The sequence below is a fragment of the Cottoperca gobio genome, chromosome 18 (genome assembly GCF_900634415.1).
Source record: "Cottoperca gobio chromosome 18, fCotGob3.1, whole genome shotgun sequence".
In the NCBI taxonomy this organism is placed as follows: domain Eukaryota; kingdom Metazoa; phylum Chordata; class Actinopteri; order Perciformes; family Bovichtidae; genus Cottoperca; species Cottoperca gobio.
Genome location: NC_041372.1, coordinates 9,629,537 through 9,646,514, shown reverse-complemented (window position 1 = coordinate 9,646,514; position 16,978 = coordinate 9,629,537). Strand labels below are relative to the sequence as shown.

The following is a 16,978-nucleotide window of genomic DNA, read 5'->3' as shown; positions in this document are numbered from 1 at the left end:
AAGCTAGCACGCGCCGTCCGCTTGGGGGCGCTCTAACCCTGCTGTGAGTTCACGTGCCCGCTGACCGGAAGTTCATTTATCAATCAGTCACGTAGTTACTTAGTGAACTCGTATAGCATTTAACAGATACCTTTTTTAAATGAGTCAAACTGTGCTTACAGATACGTTACATTTAAATCACACCTGCACAAGTACTATTTATTCCTTAGGGCTACAATGAACGCCTAAAAGATCATGTCTTAAATCAAGGATTAGTAATTTAAATAGAGAAATACATTTACACTAGTCAGTAGTGACAAGTAAAAGGATGAGAAAACATACCAACTATGCTCAACTGGACCTAAGCCTATATTTCAAATACATAAAGGGCCTTAAAATCATTATTAAAATCAATTTGTGAGCAGGCTGCAGGGTTGTTCGGCAGACTAACAGTCATTTTACTTCCAAAAACAGCAGAAGACACGGCTCTCCCATGTGACACAGACGCGTTGGGAGGTAGGTAGAGCTGTTCGAGTGACGGATATAATCAATAACCCCCTAATTCATCTCATTGCACTCTGTGTGACAGTATATTGTGCTTGTTCCAGCTCTTTAGTAACGCTATATGAAATGTACACTGCGTGAAATACTCAAACCCATCACCCATAGCTGCTCCACCAATTATATTATAGATGTCATGTGCAGAAAGTTTGGGTATTTTCTTGTTTTTAAATTTGAATTCACCAATGTCATCCAGTTGATTCAGTGGTACGTAGTGCATTTACCTTCCAGTCAGACCGTGATCTTTGCTCTGCTCTATAAGTGGATCCTTTATGGTGATGAATCAGAGGTTTCACTCCGTCATAGCTGAGGTTGCTTTATGCTTCCTACACTTCTAGGGAATCCATGTATATGACTTCTAGGTGTGTCTGGATCGGTCGCTGTGGTGATATTTACTAACTGTGGAGATTGTGATGAGTCATTAATGAGAGGGCAGTTCTTAGGAGAGTTTATATTTATATTTTTAAAACATTTGTGTTAAATGTATGTACAAGAAAATGAATCTATAGGCATTTTAGTATGCTATGGATTTAGACTTTCTTTTGTGATTTGTGTAAGAAAGAAAGTTTAATGGAATTCCAAGTATTGAATCACGTTGAAAGATGGCCGTTCAATCAGATGGCCAATGATTTTGTCAAGAAGGGCCTAGTTTGCATTTCTCTCTCCACAAGTTTCCACACTTTTTTTTGCTTCTTTTGTGGTCGAGTCAGAGGGCTGGTCTTAAACTGCCAGAGGCAGGAAATAACTTGTGTGTGTGAGAGAGACAAGAATCTGTGTGTGTGTTTAGAGACACATCCGTGCATGACTGCTTTTCTCTCCACTCTCTGCCCAGACGTGTTGTGTCCCACCGCCAACTCACTCTCCAAGGTAAGTTTTTTAGCATGAACTTTATTTTTTGCTGCACAAAATATGCTTTTCACTTATTTTCCTCTCTTGTCTTTTTCCCTGAAGCTTATTTTTTTCAATTTCTTCCTCCCACACACTTATTTCCCTGTTTGCTCATCACATTCCTTCCCCTGAAAGCAGCTGAGGAATCTCACAACGGGACAATGAAGGCTTTAGTTTGACTTCAGCTAGACTCTAGTTTCTCTCACATCCATCTTTCCATTTAAACCCTTTGCTCATTCTCTGCTCCACCTTTTCTGTTATCAGTGCGGAAAACCCAACCTTCTCCCAGTGTGTCCGTGTCTCACTTCCTTAAAGTTAGGGTGGGGTATCAAAGCAGTAACAGCCTCAGATCTTGTGACTTAGTTTAGAAAAGTCAGCTTGGCATTCAGAGTAGGTTTTCCTACAGCTTCACATTCATATTCTCAGGTCCCCTGTCTTGATTTCAGTCTCCTAATCTCATAAACATATATAGTGCACGCAGCCATTAACACACTAGAATGCGCACACACACACACACACACACACACACACACACTGTATACACTCTGCATCAATTGACAGATTGCTCTCTCCGCGTCCGCTGCTCTGTTTGCCTGCATTTTGTCTGTTCTCATATTTCTGCCTGGTTATCAACGCATGAATGGCTGATGAAGTTAGTGACCCCTGTAGCCTATCTGTGACCTTGTGTCTCCATCTAAACCCCCTCTGATCTGCATGTCTCCTCCACCTCATCAGACCAAAAGGTGCCAAAAGGGCCCGTGTCCATCTTTTAACGTCTCCCTGGTCTTCTCTTTTGTAACATCATTAAGACTTTCAATGTATCCTTCACTTATTAAATGATTGGATTAAGATTTAATTATTATTTTTAATTGTTTAAACCAAGAAGCCTGGGGGTGTGACTATGAATTACTATAAAATAAATCAATTTAAAGAGTCATTTATGTGGATTAGGGGTCAAGGGAGGCGGGAGGAAGAGCTGGAGTCGGAGGAAAAGGGAAGAGTGGAAAGATGGAGGAGCCAGCAGTTTGCTCTCTCCGTAATTATCCACTTGGTGTTTAGCTTTAGCCAGGAACCAGGAACCCGACTCTGCTTTCCCCCCCACACGGCATCCTATCCACAGGCCGCAGGTAGGCTTTCATCACACCGGCTCCAGTTACATCCCACATATAAGCTAACCAGGCCAGGTGAGCGCAAACACTCCTCCTCACAAGACCTGTCGATCCCTCACAACCTCACGCACACACACCGGGTCGCTCACACCTCAGTGGACACGCAGAATGGAGCCGGAGTTAGACAGCATGCCGGAGGTACCAGAGGAGAGCTTACAGTTAAGTGGATCGGGCCTTCCCCCCCCCCCCCCTCGTTACTTACTCTCGGAGCCGCTGTCCAAGCATTGTAACCTTAACTCGGGGCGCCTGCATGTGTTGCTTCAGGCCCTTTCTCTCTTTTCATCCCTTCCCTCCTCTACTCTTCCATTACATGCGTTCAAGTATTTTCTCTGTCTTGTTGTTGTGGTGCGTAAACCACACCTTTTTTTAATTGATCAGTTTATCAAAATGAGTTGTAAAAGCTGATTATATCAGGAGGGGAGAGGGACTTGAGTCGTAAAACTGAAAACTGTAAAGGGGCGTAGCTGCTGCTACTGTTTGACTGACCAGTAACACCGCTAGTTTCATCTGTATCTGCCTACTGAGTCATTTTTAACAGATGATATTGGATAGTTGGCAGCAGTGCATGGTGGATCAGTGTCCTCAGTTGACTCTAATCCCTATAATAAAGCTAATTGTTTTTATCTTTATCAGTTATGGCTGCTGCCTGGCGCCGTCTGGCAGCTAAATTGAAAAATAAACTGCTCACTTATCTAAAAATAATCTTTCTAGGAAAGAAAACAGTGTCGTAAATGCATGTTTATTTTAAATCCTCGATGTTAATATGGATGTGTAATTTGAAAATGTAACAACCCCCATAAAGCCTGGAAACCTTAGCAGAAGCACCTGGGTGTAGCTGCAACAAGGGTTTGATGAGGTTGAAATGTCCGTAGAAGCACGAAACTGCAAACACTACACTGTATTATATTGTATCGGATATCTTAGAATGAAATACTGGATTTTACAAAACCAATTAATCATCTAGTGCTGAAGTAAATTAATCTATTATTCAATCAAACTGAAAAGAAATGGTTCTTCATACAAAATACAAAAGAAATCTTGACTAAAGGGCCACTTACTCAGATTTATCTTCTTCAGTGGACGGGTATAGCTTTGTAGTTAATCACACGGCCTAAGCTACCCAACAACAAGCAACTCCAGTTTGCCATTTTAGTTGTCTTCTTCCTGTGTGACATGGTGGAGAAAACTATAAGACAGAGAGAGGTTGTACATTAGAGTGACTCAACCAAATCCATACCTGGCTCATTCTCACCTGTGACATGATCCAGCTTGCAAAAAGCCACACCTTAGTGTTGTTGTTTTAGTGGGGCCTGCTTCGTCTTGTGTTTCACAAAAGTGCTGTAATGAAGCCTGCGGTGGTTAAGCAGCAACACAACCCCTCATTTTGTGTCAAGTCTGAGCGTAATGGCACTTATTACATCAACCACACACACACGCACGCACTCCACTGTGTCTTTCTTAAAGGGACTGCGGTTTGGAAGCGTCCGTGTTGACCTCTGGTCTTTGCCGTTAAACACATTGAACTGAACATTTCAGTCAGTGTGGTGAACGGCAAAGTTCTGTTAACATTAAATGTCAAAAAATGGACACTCGTCTTCTGATCGTGATATTTTTGGTGCTTCCTTCATTTGTCACTATCTTGTGGTCTTAACTTCTGCTTTTACTTCTCCTTACTCACAAAGCATCCATACCCGTTTGGAAACAGTGACACAACTCCGTGTATTTACACTTCCTGTTTGACTCAAGAGTTCCTTTTTACTGGTTTCCATTGTAAAATAAAAATCAGATTTGTCAAATCATTTGTTGGTGACTGCTTGGAGTCCATTCCCCCCACTATATTCTGCCCTCTCTGCAGCAAAGTTTGTCCTCACTGTTCCTTCTTCTTCTCTCCTTGCAGTATGCTCTCCTTCATGGCAGCGCCGGGTCAGTTTGGTGCCGAGGTCCGGGAGGAGGGACTCAAAGTGTGGAGGGTTGAGAAGATGAAGACTGTGCTGCTGGATGCCTCCGAGGTGGGAGCCTTTTATAACGGGGACTCCTATCTGGTGCTGGAGAACCGTGGACAATCGGGAGCCGACCTTCACATGTGGATAGGTGAGAGGGAAACGTGTCTCTTCCAGGCACAACACAGTGGGGTTACCTGTATGTAGCCTGGATCTATGCAATCTGACTAAAGCTCTTTGCACACTCAAAAAGCTTCCAGTGCAACATCAAAGCACAACACAGGTTAAAAGACATATGTGTACACGACAGCATGCAATGCAACATAATACTTCACATACTGATATTCTGCAAAAAAACTCCCGTCTTCATCAGGAGATGAGGGACAACTTTGCTGCTCGTCGGAGCAGGGAGGTCTTTTGTTCTTTAGGAAGCCAGGAGAGACACGAGTCGAGGCCTTTTTAACACTGAAATGAGTTTCTACCATTGTCCAGAGCTTACTACACACCTAATCCTGCTGGAAAAGCTAATAACACTCCTACGAACGGTGATGACACATGAGACACTGCGCTGACCTGCTGCATCATTGTGTGATGAGAGAGGCTGGATGGAGGGATGATGAGAGAGAGAGAAAGAAGTCCAGAGGGAAACTGGGATGGTTTTGGAGCGGGGGCCCATTAAAAATGCAGGAGGACCGTTGCAGTACTCAAATGTGGCTGTTGTTTCCAGCATGTATCCGGTGCTTAGGTAACACTAAGCTGATTGTCACAGCATGGAAAGGGCTCTCTGTGCTCGAGCATGTGTCTCTACGAAGCCTCCCTCCTCCTCTTGTTTACAATCGATGACCCCCGTGTTGTCTTTGTGCGTCTGCTGGCCGGCACTCTTGTTTGCTTCTCATCTCCTTGTTTCGATGACCGATCACCTCTGTCAGCAGCTCTTTGTTCCTCCATATTGTGACATCTTTCGCTTCGTAACGCTTTCTCGCATCTCTCTTTCTCACGTGTTCTAGCCTCTGCAGAAAATCTATTTTCTTTCCTTTCTCTGACCCTGCTGCTCTATTCTTCAGCTCTACTTATGGCCTTCACTTTCATGTTTTATTTGACAACATGACCCCACCTCACAACTGGCCTTTTGGACGTGGACATGAAAAAAAGTAATGCAAGGTCATTAGCCTAAATGTTGCCTACATGTGTCGTGTTCTCTTCTCTCTTACAAATACTTTCTCCGTTGCAGGTGAGAAGTCGTCTCGGGACGAGCAGGTGGCGTGTGCCATGCTGGCCACACAGCTGGACAACTTTCTGAGCGGTGACCCCGTTCAGCACAGGCAGGTCCAGGGCTACGAGTCCCCAGAGTTCATGGCTCTCTTCCCCAGAGGGGTCAGCTACAAGGTGAGGAAGGGACTGTGCATATTCACATGCTTTAAACGCCATTGAAATGTGAGAGAAATCTACACTACAAATATCTCTATCACATTCATTTAATATTCTTTAACGTTTTTGTAAGACATAAAAGGGAATTAAGAAATGCATATTTAAAAATATTATAAATAATAATAATAAGCTTTATTTGTATAGCACCTTTCATACAAGCATTGCAGCCCAAAGTGCTTCACAGCAACAACATAACAATGAGAACAAGAGAAATGGCATTTTGAAAAGAGTGAAATAAAAATGCATGATCAGAAATGTAATTCTTTAAAAAGCTGAATTGCTTGTAGACACATTTTACATGTTTGCACGTTGGCAGATCTGCAGCTGTGCTTTCACTTTAGCAATTAATTGGAATTGTTCAATCGGATGTGTACCAATTGAACATTAAACCTATTCACATGCAAGATGCTTTGACATTTTTAATTCACTTGCAAGGTCAATAAACTTGCTCAGTAATTGGAATAAGTTTAAATGAGAAACTGAATGTAAAAACCGCCTTTACACGCATCTCTCCTTCTTTATCTCGTATCTTTTTACTACTGGATAAATCCCTTTTATCATTTTACAGCACCCGCGATTTGTTTGGGCGCCAAGTCGAGCTCGTTAAAACAAACGAGGATGTTAAAGCTGACATCTTCCCAGCAGGACAAATAACGTGCAAAATAAATATAAAAACCACAATGCCTTTTTTCTTTTTTTCTTTTTTATGAATATGCCATGAATATCTCTCGCAGGTGGGCGGTGTGGACTCAGGCTTCAGGAGGCCTCAGGGCTCTGGGACGGTGCAGAGGTTGTACCAGATCAAAGGGAAACGCAACATCCGTGCCAAGGAGGTGGAGCTATCCTGGAGCAGCTTCAACAAAGGGGACTGCTTCATCCTCGACCTTGGAGAGGTGAGGACACGCGCACTCTAAATCCAGCGGTCTGCTTGACCCCATCAACTCAGAAATGCTGCTTCAATCCAAAATAAAGTTTGTTGTGAATCAAAATCTGCACCTTGCACGAGGTGAATCGCGATGACATTTTCCGCCGTTGTTGTGATCTCGTGCTGTTTCGTTGCCCTCCAGATCATTGTGTCGTGGATCGGGTCGCAGGCCAACGTCTTCGAGAAGCAGAAGGTGCGTGAGATCGCCTCGCTGATCCGTGACACGGACAGACACGGTAAAGCCCGAATTGTGGACAGCAGCGAGGGGGACGAGCCGGAGGAGATGCTGAAGGTAAATGCACATATTATTATATAGGCTGATTAAGAATTGATTGCTTATAGAGGGCATGAATCAAATAGAGCGTGACATTTTAGGAAATGCACTTTCTTGCTAGGACTTTGATAAGAAATGTTCATTAGGGAGCCTTAGATGTGCTGGTCGGCAGATTCTTTTTTTAGATTCCAGTTATGCTTATTCATCATTAGAGTACAGACGTAAGAGTGGTGTCAATCTTCAAATCCAACTCTCAATAAGAAGGCAAATAAGAACATTCTTTTCTTTTTTTAATGATGCTTTCCAGTTCAAACGTCAAAAATGATTTAAATCTGCGGTTGATGTTGGGGGGAAAAAGACTTTGGCTCTTTTTCTGGTTTCTGAGCTTCCTGTGTTGTTGCTGAGCAGGTCCTGGGACAGATGCCACAGCTGGCAGAAAGCACACCAGAAGAGGACTGCAAAGCGGACGTTTCTAACTCTGCCTCCCTCTACAAGGTAACTTCACCTGCAAAGCTTCTAGTCCCGCGCCGATGCAACTCCCGTTTCACATCTAAGCATAAAACTGTGTACATTTACTCCATAGGTGTCTGACGCGACGGGTTCCATGACGATCACCAAAGTGTCGGAGAAAGTCCCGCTTGCCAAGGATCTGCTGGTTCGTGACGACTGCTTCATTCTGGACAATGGCGCCAACGGAAAGATCTTCGTCTGGAAAGGTGAGGAAATACTACTTGACCCCGAACCAGCAAACTAGCGCCTGAAATGCACCCCGAGGAAAGTGATAGGCGTTACTTGCCAGCGATATTCGGTATCTAATTGGATCAAATTTTAATGAGCATTGTGGAAACAGAAGATGCTAAAGATCTACAAACAAATGAAATTGTCCATCTAAAAATCCAATTTTGGAGAAATGAGCAACATGTATATGTACACATCTGCCCGTACTAATGTGAGTCATTGATTGGCTGTCAGGTAACGGAGCAAATGCAGAGGAGAAGCAGGAAGCCCTGCAGATGGCGGATAACTTCATCGAACAAATGAAGTACCCCAGGATGAAAACACAGGTACTGCTCAGAAGTCTTTACTAAAAAGGAAAGACGCTTGTATCACACTTACTGTAAAAGTTATTATCGCTGCAGCTTGTTATGATTGTAAAGGATTATATAGTGGAGCACCACTGTGACTTCATTACGTATACAACAGGCAGTAAAAGTGTCTGTCTTGTGCTGCAGGTGGAGATTTTGCCACAGGGGAAGGAGACCATCATTTTCAAGCAGTTCTTCAAGTGGAACTAAAACATTTGGGAAAGAATCACACGAAGAAGAAGAAGAAGAAGAAGCTGTATATCTGAAAACCGACAGCATCTGATGCAAAATATTTTTTTTATATGCAATTACTTGTATGTACATATTTGTAAGGTGCTGCGCTGACAAAGCACACTGTAGCTCTTTTTGAAATTTGTTAGAATAAGAAATGTGATGCCACTTTTATAAATGCAAACAAGTTTCTTCTGTTGAAGTTATAAAGATTATAAAGGAAATGAGTTTGGTTTTTTTTTTTTTACATTTGTTCTAGTGTCACAGATTTATCTGCATCTAATAAATAAATGTAGAGGAAGTGATTTTGGTTTTTCTCTTTCCTGTCAAAAAGGTCACTTGGCCACGCCTCCGCACATAAAGGCGCTAAGGCATTACGCCACAGACACTAATAATCTGAATAAACATTTGTACATCACTAGTACACGTGTTCTTAATAAGTTCTTTAAATTCTACATTAATGTTAATTAATTAAGTATTATTGTTAATGATATATAATTAGATTTCAAATCCATGCCCCATCAAATCTTAATAATTAGAGTTTTATTGTGTTTTTTTATTATTTAATATATATTATTATTTAGACTTGCCTTACACCTGCATATACTCGGGAAGGTTTGCAGGCAATAAATACTGTGATGCAGATCCTATTAGATGACTGCAGGTCAAGAGGGCAGGGCGATGATGTAGGGTAGGACCATGATGCAATGCGTTTCACAACCAGGAAGTAAGTGGGTGACTAGGTGTTTTTTAGCTGAGTCATTTTTTTAATTTTCTTGCATCGCAATCATGTTGTTTGAAAGATACTTTCAATACACTGTGTGTGCGTCAAAGAGGGTTTCTAGGTCAAACATTGCAAATATGGTTTATGAATAGGGTTCACTTGCTTTTGTGATCAAATTAGTTTCTTTCAATATAAAAAAGAAATTATAAGTTTGTCTATTTTTGCCAATTTTATCTCAGCTGCCACTATATATATATATATATATATATATATATATATATATATATATATATATATATATAAAAGACATTAGTAACACCCCAACAAAATGAAAGCATGTGCGTGATTCTAAGTGATATCCAGAGACATATAACCGTGATAAAGAAATCACTCCTTCTTGCCCTTTTGTTAACCCTTCAGCAGCTGCCGGGAAGCCGTTAGGATTTCCCGTCAGAGAGATTCTCTTGCCACCTCAGAGGCCATAAATAAAAAGGTCCAAAGATCAGGGAGATGCAGAGGAACAGGTAGGTTGATTGGAGAGCAGTGGCAGTGCAGTCTTCTCCACCAGCAGAGCTGCACCACTCCTGCACCACCACTCCCTCAGACAAACGGTATGTACATGATGAATGTCAGCATAGGTTAAAAACAATACACTGTGTATGTCTAACGTCTGCCATATTTGCTACTGAATTTAAGATGTTTACACTATTTCAGAATAATTATTTTGCATTGTTATACTTTTATCTATGTGGTAAATATTCAACAGTACAGACTTATTATTATCACAAACCTGCTGCTTTTACTTCTTTCATTACCGGTCACTAAACATTGTATTCCGCAGGAGTGAGCACGCCACCATGGAGAGGAAGAGTATTCTCAAATCTTCTAAAAGTATGTAATTCAATCAATGCTTACAGTATATCACTCAGAGGTTAAAGCCTTCGGTTGTGACTCTGAAAGGCTCATTAATAATCCCATTTGTTCAGTATCAATACTCTGTTACATTGATTTTCTTCCTGGAAATCAGCCGTGTGAATTTTAACTGAGGCTCAAATGATGTTGATTGTAGGAGTGAACATACTAAAGGGTGACAGCAGCACCACCCAGAGCAGCTCCATCGGGGCTGTACGCTGGACCCTGCCCGAGGAAGACGTCCAGATTCACAGCTCGGCCCCCAGTAGACCCGCCAGCGCCAACAACCTCAGCAAACCCTCACAGGTACATTGAAACATTTCTTTCTCATTTATATTCTTTTTTCAGTGACTTCTGTTTTGCTTTTTTATTTATTTAAATGTGACCTGTTGTGTTTCTTCAAGCAACATCATCGTCAGAACGGCCTGAAGGATCTACGCAGCCTGCAGGAGTGTGTGCAGTTCATCCATCACTGGAAGAAGCAAGTGGACCGAGTCTGCAAGGTAGGACATGAGAGAAGGAAGGAACATATCAGAGCGGCTCAGCAGACTCATATTAATGTTATTACTCATTAACAGGAGTCGTAAATTCAGAGGGCGAAGAACTAAATTAATACAATACAAAAAAGCGTGAGTGCTTGAATGTCTTGCACGTTAATTGTAGACTTGAGGGACATTTTCTTTCTAATATGGAGGCTTGTTGTTTGCCAGCTCCGGGGTGAAAAGAAAGGGGTTCAAGTAACTTTAACCTGACTCTTTAGACATCTGTATATGAAAAAAGTCCCACATGTGGCGTATTTATCGCCGATACGAACTGTAGCTGATTGTATATCATTACGTTGGGTGTCTGACGTTGCGTGGGGGTTGTGTTTTAGCACACCAGTGACTGATCCAGAGGAGGGCACCAGTAAGAAAGAAGCCCAGGACTCAGACCGGCGTACTGAGCGCAGTCTAGAGGAGAGCAGGAAACTGATCCTGGAGTGGGCTGACGAACTCCACCATGTGAACAAGGTAAGAACACACACGAGAAAGCACCATACTGTCACTGCAAAATCTTTGTAATATCAATCTTAACTTACTGGTTTTGTGTCTTTAGCTGATGAAGGAGACGCCCTGTGCGTCCGAGAGAGAAGACACTAAAAGTAAAGAAGAGGACACCAACGAGGAGAAACAAATGAGGATCATGGACTGGGCAAAGGAGCTGCAGACGGCGACTGAGGTGAGGTGCTGAACTTACAACCAACAAAAGAAATGTATGGAAAGGTTTTTTAGTGTTCTTACTGTGATGCCAGCAAACCATTGAACGTTTGTGTTCGCAGAACTGTGGCGTGCAGAGCGACGAGCTGGGCAAAGTGTTGCGTCTGCTGGGCCTGAAGAAGAAGCGGCTGGTCAACCTGCTGCCGCTGCTGGAGTTCATCACCTGGTCTCTGCTCAAAGACGACAGCACGGTGAGGAACAAACACGTTTCTACCATAACATGTGGACATGTGACATGTGAAATGAATTCAAGGATAAACATTTAATCCGATTGTTGGAACGCAGATAGGACTAACTTTATGTAACGTGTGAACTGTGCTCAATACAGTCACTATGACTCTGATCCACCTCCGCCCTGGAAAATTGCAACAATAAATGTCCTTGATAACTGAGAGCTTATCTGCAGAATCTTTACTATCATCGCTGGATGACGTCAAAGGACTTTCTGCTACTCGTAACAGTGAAACTGCCCTTTGCTCTTTTTATGCAACCTTTAAGGATTTCATTTAGGGTTAATGAACTTATAAAAAAGTGGAAGCTTGCCATTTTGCATTAGTGATCTCATAAAGCCAGTGGTGTCGCAGCCAAACACGAACAGGGAACATTGTACACATGTCTTCATTTTGTTTCTCTGCTTTTCTATTTTAGAAAATGATTCCGCAGTTATGGTTACTGGCAAAACAACGGACCTGGAAAGCAGGGATCCCGAGATACATCCCCAACTTAGGTGAGCGTTTTTAAAATCATCTTAATCTTAGCTTTAAAATTAAAGTACTATTATTGTATTATACCGACTCTGATATAATGTCTGTGTCTCTATTTTCAGTCTGGAGTTGGATTTGCAGTGCAGCAGGTAACATCAACTTACTCTTCATCTTCATCTCATCTCGCACAGAACAGAGAAAAAGCAAACCTCACATTCATCGGACGACAAGCTCATTTGTGCTTCTTCTCTTTTTCCCTAACAGCTGATGTGATTCTGGACCCCATGACTAACCACCCCTGGCTGCGGCTGTCAGAGAACCAGCGTGCGGTCCAAGAGGACCTCTTGGAGTCCGACCTGCCTTACAGCTCCCAACGCTTCGACAGCTGGCCCTGCGTGCTGGGCTGGGAGGGCTACAGCAGCGGCCGCCACTACTGGGAAGTGGACATATCCAAAAATGGCTACTGGCGCATGGGATTGACCACCGCCGACTCCAAGCGTCTCGGCCGGTTCCCCATGACCCCAGGGCAGGGCTACTGGGTCCTGTGGCGCAGCACCAACCAGTTCTACATCTGCACCAAGCCGGAAACTCAACTGCCCATCAGCCTTGTGCCCAAACGTGTCGGGATCTACTTAGACTACGAAGAGGGCCAGATCTCCTTCTACAACGCAGAAACAAAGTCCCACATCCACACCTTCACTGGAAGCTTCCGAGGGAAGCTGTACCCTCTGTTCGCCCCGATGGATGGTCGCACAGTCATGACGATCCAGCATGAAAACACTGAGAGGGAATCTTTGGAGCATTCATTTTGAATCCATTGAAAAGCACAAGCTCTGACTTTCAAAACTATATACACGCTATGCTTTAAATATTCTCCCCTTGAAGATGAATTTAAAATCTCTTAAGCTTCAGTTAAACACAGTGTAAGGCACAAAGACTGAACTATATCAAAGTGCTGATGATATTGTGAACAGATGACACTCTAAAACCTCATGATATAAGTGGAGATTAGAAGATGACAAACAAAAAATGTTGAAAACTCAACGTTGAGTAAGTATAAAGTATTTATTTAAAAACGGCACACATTTCTACAATATTCTTATTTATGTGTAGACATGAAAGTGTGAACACATTCTGCATCTACATACCGTACATGCATGCACTTTATAATGCACTTTCAGAAATGCACATAATAAACATTTCACATCTCTGACTTTATCATTTAAGACAATAGATAACTTCACATGACATGGTGCAGCTGAAGTGGGGTTGCCAAATTCTGTAGCAATATCAAATCTGTGGTATAAAAGAAATATAAGATGTGTCAGGAGCCTCTCTTACAGACCCAGGGTCCATACGCCTCACAGCTGGCGGCGAAGAGACGACTGCCTCCCCTCAGGTCCGCACAGTCCCTGTGATCATCATCCCACTCCACTGTCACCCTTCAACACACACACACACACACACACACACACACACACACACACACACACACACACACACACACACACACACACACACACACACACACACACACACACAGTGATGATTGATGTATGTACTTACATGTAGACAGATACTATCAGTTGTATGTCAGTGTATAAATGTATGTACTATATTGTTGTAATGAAAGCCAATTTAATTCAAATGTATGAAGTTTGTGCGTTATTATTCAAAGAAATACACAAATATAGGTCAGAAGTGTGTTTTCTATCAATATCTACTCGAGCTAAAGCCTGTTACTCATTGTATATATAACTAATATATATATATAATATAAATATAAATATAATATAAATATAAATATATATATATATATATAACTAAATATATATATATATATATATATATATATAAAAATATAATATATAATATATATATATATTTATATTATATATATATTTATATTATATTTATATATATATATTTATATTTATATATTTATATTTATATTTATATATAAATAAGAGTTAAAGAATATGGACCTACTTTTGGTCTTTAGTCTCAGCTTTTATTCAATAATATTTTAGTTATTTTACAGGTCAGTCATTTCTTAAGAATATTCTCTGAAGTTTCCTGGTAAGAATGATGTAATTTAATACTAATTTAGATAAATACAGTGTTCAATGTGTATACATTAAGTCATTGCACAACAGGTCAGCTAAACCTGCAATGTCAAATTTGCTTACAGACAAGAATAAAATTCAACATATACAGTATGAAGAACAATATTTAATATTTAAATATTTAAATGGAGCACTACTTTCAAGAAACGTAGGAATTCAACTTAATCCCAACAAAAATAGTACCAAATTAAGAAGTTCTATCCAGGAAACCTACTAAGAAAATATTCATTACAAACCCATACAATAAAGCATAACCATTTCTTTGTTCATATTATTAGTTGTATTTTGTTTTTGTGTTTTACCTGATTTGGACGCTGTTGTAACAAAATAAATAAAATGATTTCTCTCCACCGTGTCTTCACAATTATTTTTAATTAATTTTTCTCAATTATCTTTTCGATAATAGATCCACAAATATGTATTTGCATTTCTTGATCACTTGCTGAAATCAATAAGCATATTTAGTTTCATCACAGTCTGAGCTGCATGTTATCAAAATGATGCTTTAAAATTCACCGATCGTGCTGCTCCACAAATACATCAAGAGCATCTTCATTGTTTCCATAAATGCTGACCTACAGAATATTCTCCTATTTATCTCCATCTCTTTTTCTATTATTCAATCCTGTATTAAAAAAAAACGTGTGTCCTGTCAGCTGTGGGCCAGTCGATCTGGACTTACCGCATGTAGTGCTGGATGTCCGCCCCATCCCACCACAGCCACTGACCCTCCTGCTTAGCGTCTGTCAGTCCCACCCACAGGAAGGGCAAGTGAGGGAACTTCCTCATCGCACCTTGGATAAATCCCTGAGGAGGAAGAGACATTTATATCCGTGTTGTTACATCAATGCTACCTGATGTTCTCCTACCATCTCTGCAGAGTCTTTGATGACGGCCAGGCTGCTGTTGTGCTGCACGCAGAACTCTGCGCTCTCCTTCCACGGACGATTTTCATGCAGTCCCACTGAAAACAAGTAGCAGTGACTCCTCCACCACTGCCAGCCGCCTGGACACACACTGCACCTGGAGTCTACACACAGCAGGGAGGATTGGTGATGAAGCGCAGCATGTGCAGGGTGTCAAGAGAGGAGCATGTTAATCACCTTGAGTGACAGTGTGCAGCATCAGGTTCACATCATGGCGCTCTCTTTGGCACTGCTGCAGTTGCTCCATCAGCTCATCTCCCAAAGTGTTGGAGTTCTGATCCACGTCTAGTGCTCCCGTCCACGTCACTGACAAATTAATTAGTTTCATTTCAAGAATACAAGTGTGGTAGTAACAGGAAATAGATGTTGTAGCCCCAGAAATAATAAAGATTCAGGTGTTCACTGCAGTATGGCAGCAGGTGTTATTAATACATGTCGAAATGTCTTCTTTATTCTAGTCAGGCAGAAATGGGATAAACGTATATTAAATGTGTCATCTTATTTTTATACTCACCAAATAATACCAAATACAAAATAAGTCCTATGACCAGAACTGCTGTTGCTGTAGCAACCGCCACACGAGTTGTCAGCTGGCACATTTGACAGCATCCTGAATCTGTGGTGGTAAAAATAAAAACATATACAGATAAGGATGAACGCTTTTGTACATATATTATTGTTTCCAGGCTTAATCTATTTAGACTTACTGAAGCATACATTCAGAAGATGCTGTAGGAATGTTGCTATTTCACTTTTACATTTAAAAACCAAATGATTGTTTAACAACTTCATTGTGTGATAGTACGCAGTATCTTCTTTCACACATTTGCCACAATTTTAGATCATTTATCGCACTCAGTTTCTTGTCCAACGTCCCTCTGCTATATCATTTTCACATTAACAGAAAGCAATACAACTGGGTTTGTTATATCAGGAGCACTTTGATAGGATTTAATGGTGAAAACACAATTTATGCTCAATATCTGCTTTATTCTCTGCCACATCCCTTATATGTAGCTATTTCTGCACATTTCTATTGTTGACCTATAATGAAGGTTTGATCTACTCCCACTTCTCCAGGTTTACTTTCATATTTTGTAGTAGTGGGTTATATCCAATATCTCTAGTACGAGATGCTCTTTGTACACTAACCTGCAGGTGTGTCTCTTTTACCATCATCCTCTTGGTTTCTCAGATCCATGCAGCCGTTCGATGCTCTTTCTTCTCTCACGTTTGACCGTTTCTCATGCTTGTCGACTCATTTTTACACCTTCTCCCTTTTGGGAACTTAGTGGAACGAAATGTGCCGCCCCTTCCTCATATCACGTCCGTTTTCTTCAACATGGGAACTCAAAATTAATATTCTGAGCCCTAAATTAATTGTTGACAGAGGAAGTTGGCAGGGTGTACCGACAGCTTAGAAGGGAGGAGTGCAATTTATTTAACTATAGTATATCATAAATGTTATTTAAGGAAGGCGTACAATTGTAGTAAACCTTACACAGACATTGTTATTAGTTAAGTATTATATACTCTATTCTATGAAGACTTAAAATAACATTGCTGTGATGAGCAGGAAAACTTTATTGAGCGCTGGAACACGATACATTAGTTTCAATTTCACTGAAGTCACAAAAATCAACTTACAAAAACAATTCTGGTTAATTACACACATATTTGGAAGCCCATATCTGCCAGGAAAATGTATATATATATATATATATATATACACAATTATATATATATATATATATATACACAATTGATATATATATATATATATATATATATAAAATGTATATAAATTATATATATATATATAACATTTATATATATATATATACATATAT

The 16,978-nt window shown here is 40.9% G+C and overlaps 3 protein-coding genes across 3 annotated transcripts; 2 read left to right on the top strand and 1 right to left on the bottom strand.

The window, feature by feature from the left end:
• The first annotated feature begins 476 nt into the window (after nucleotides 1–476).
• Nucleotides 477–8,704, top strand: capgb (capping protein (actin filament), gelsolin-like b). Its single transcript, XM_029454927.1, has 10 exons — nucleotides 477–495; nucleotides 1,373–1,407; nucleotides 4,495–4,688; nucleotides 5,769–5,923; nucleotides 6,700–6,858; nucleotides 7,033–7,182; nucleotides 7,573–7,659; nucleotides 7,748–7,880; nucleotides 8,137–8,228; nucleotides 8,397–8,704. Exons 3-10 carry the CDS (start codon nucleotides 4,496–4,498, stop codon nucleotides 8,457–8,459), a joined length of 1,032 nt encoding a protein of 343 aa, XP_029310787.1. The 5' UTR covers nucleotides 477–495; nucleotides 1,373–1,407; nucleotide 4,495; the 3' UTR covers nucleotides 8,460–8,704.
• A 940-nt stretch (nucleotides 8,705–9,644) lies between these two features.
• Nucleotides 9,645–13,133, top strand: LOC115023992 (zinc-binding protein A33). Its single transcript, XM_029455363.1, has 11 exons — nucleotides 9,645–9,815; nucleotides 10,046–10,095; nucleotides 10,274–10,422; nucleotides 10,521–10,619; nucleotides 10,695–10,699; nucleotides 10,991–11,126; nucleotides 11,212–11,334; nucleotides 11,435–11,563; nucleotides 12,021–12,099; nucleotides 12,199–12,225; nucleotides 12,341–13,133. Exons 2-11 carry the CDS (start codon nucleotides 10,062–10,064, stop codon nucleotides 12,886–12,888), a joined length of 1,329 nt encoding a protein of 442 aa, XP_029311223.1. The 5' UTR covers nucleotides 9,645–9,815; nucleotides 10,046–10,061; the 3' UTR covers nucleotides 12,889–13,133.
• Nucleotides 13,127–16,444, bottom strand: LOC115023422 (natural killer cells antigen CD94-like). Its single transcript, XM_029454375.1, has 6 exons — nucleotides 16,281–16,444; nucleotides 15,643–15,744; nucleotides 15,306–15,434; nucleotides 15,072–15,232; nucleotides 14,885–15,009; nucleotides 13,127–13,518 (listed from the first exon to the last, which is right to left on the bottom strand). The coding sequence occupies exons 1-6, from the start codon at nucleotides 16,327–16,329 to the stop codon at nucleotides 13,401–13,403; spliced, it is 684 nt and encodes a 227-aa protein (XP_029310235.1). The 5' UTR covers nucleotides 16,330–16,444; the 3' UTR covers nucleotides 13,127–13,400.
• Between the last annotated feature and the right edge of the window lie 534 nt (nucleotides 16,445–16,978).

Coding starts and splice junctions, on each gene's coding strand:
- capgb (XM_029454927.1), top strand. CDS start 4,496: ATGCTCTCCTTCATGGCAGCGCCGGGTCAGTTTGGTGCCGAGGTCCGG. Junction 4,689..5,768: donor CGACCTTCACATGTGGATAG/GTGAGAGGGAAA, acceptor TCTCCGTTGCAG/GTGAGAAGTCGTCTCGGGAC. Junction 7,183..7,572: donor AGCCGGAGGAGATGCTGAAG/GTAAATGCACAT, acceptor GTTGCTGAGCAG/GTCCTGGGACAGATGCCACA.
- LOC115023422 (XM_029454375.1), bottom strand. CDS start 16,329: ATGGATCTGAGAAACCAAGAGGATGATGGTAAAAGAGACACACCTGCA. Junction 15,233..15,305: donor GCTGCACACTGTCACTCAAG/GTGATTAACATG, acceptor TGCTGTGTGTAG/ACTCCAGGTGCAGTGTGTGT. Junction 13,519..14,884: donor GACATCCAGCACTACATGCG/GTAAGTCCAGAT, acceptor TGTGTGTTGAAG/GGTGACAGTGGAGTGGGATG.
- LOC115023992 (XM_029455363.1), top strand. CDS start 10,062: ATGGAGAGGAAGAGTATTCTCAAATCTTCTAAAA. Junction 10,096..10,273: donor TATTCTCAAATCTTCTAAAA/GTATGTAATTCA, acceptor TGTTGATTGTAG/GAGTGAACATACTAAAGGGT. Junction 12,100..12,198: donor GAGATACATCCCCAACTTAG/GTGAGCGTTTTT, acceptor CTCTATTTTCAG/TCTGGAGTTGGATTTGCAGT.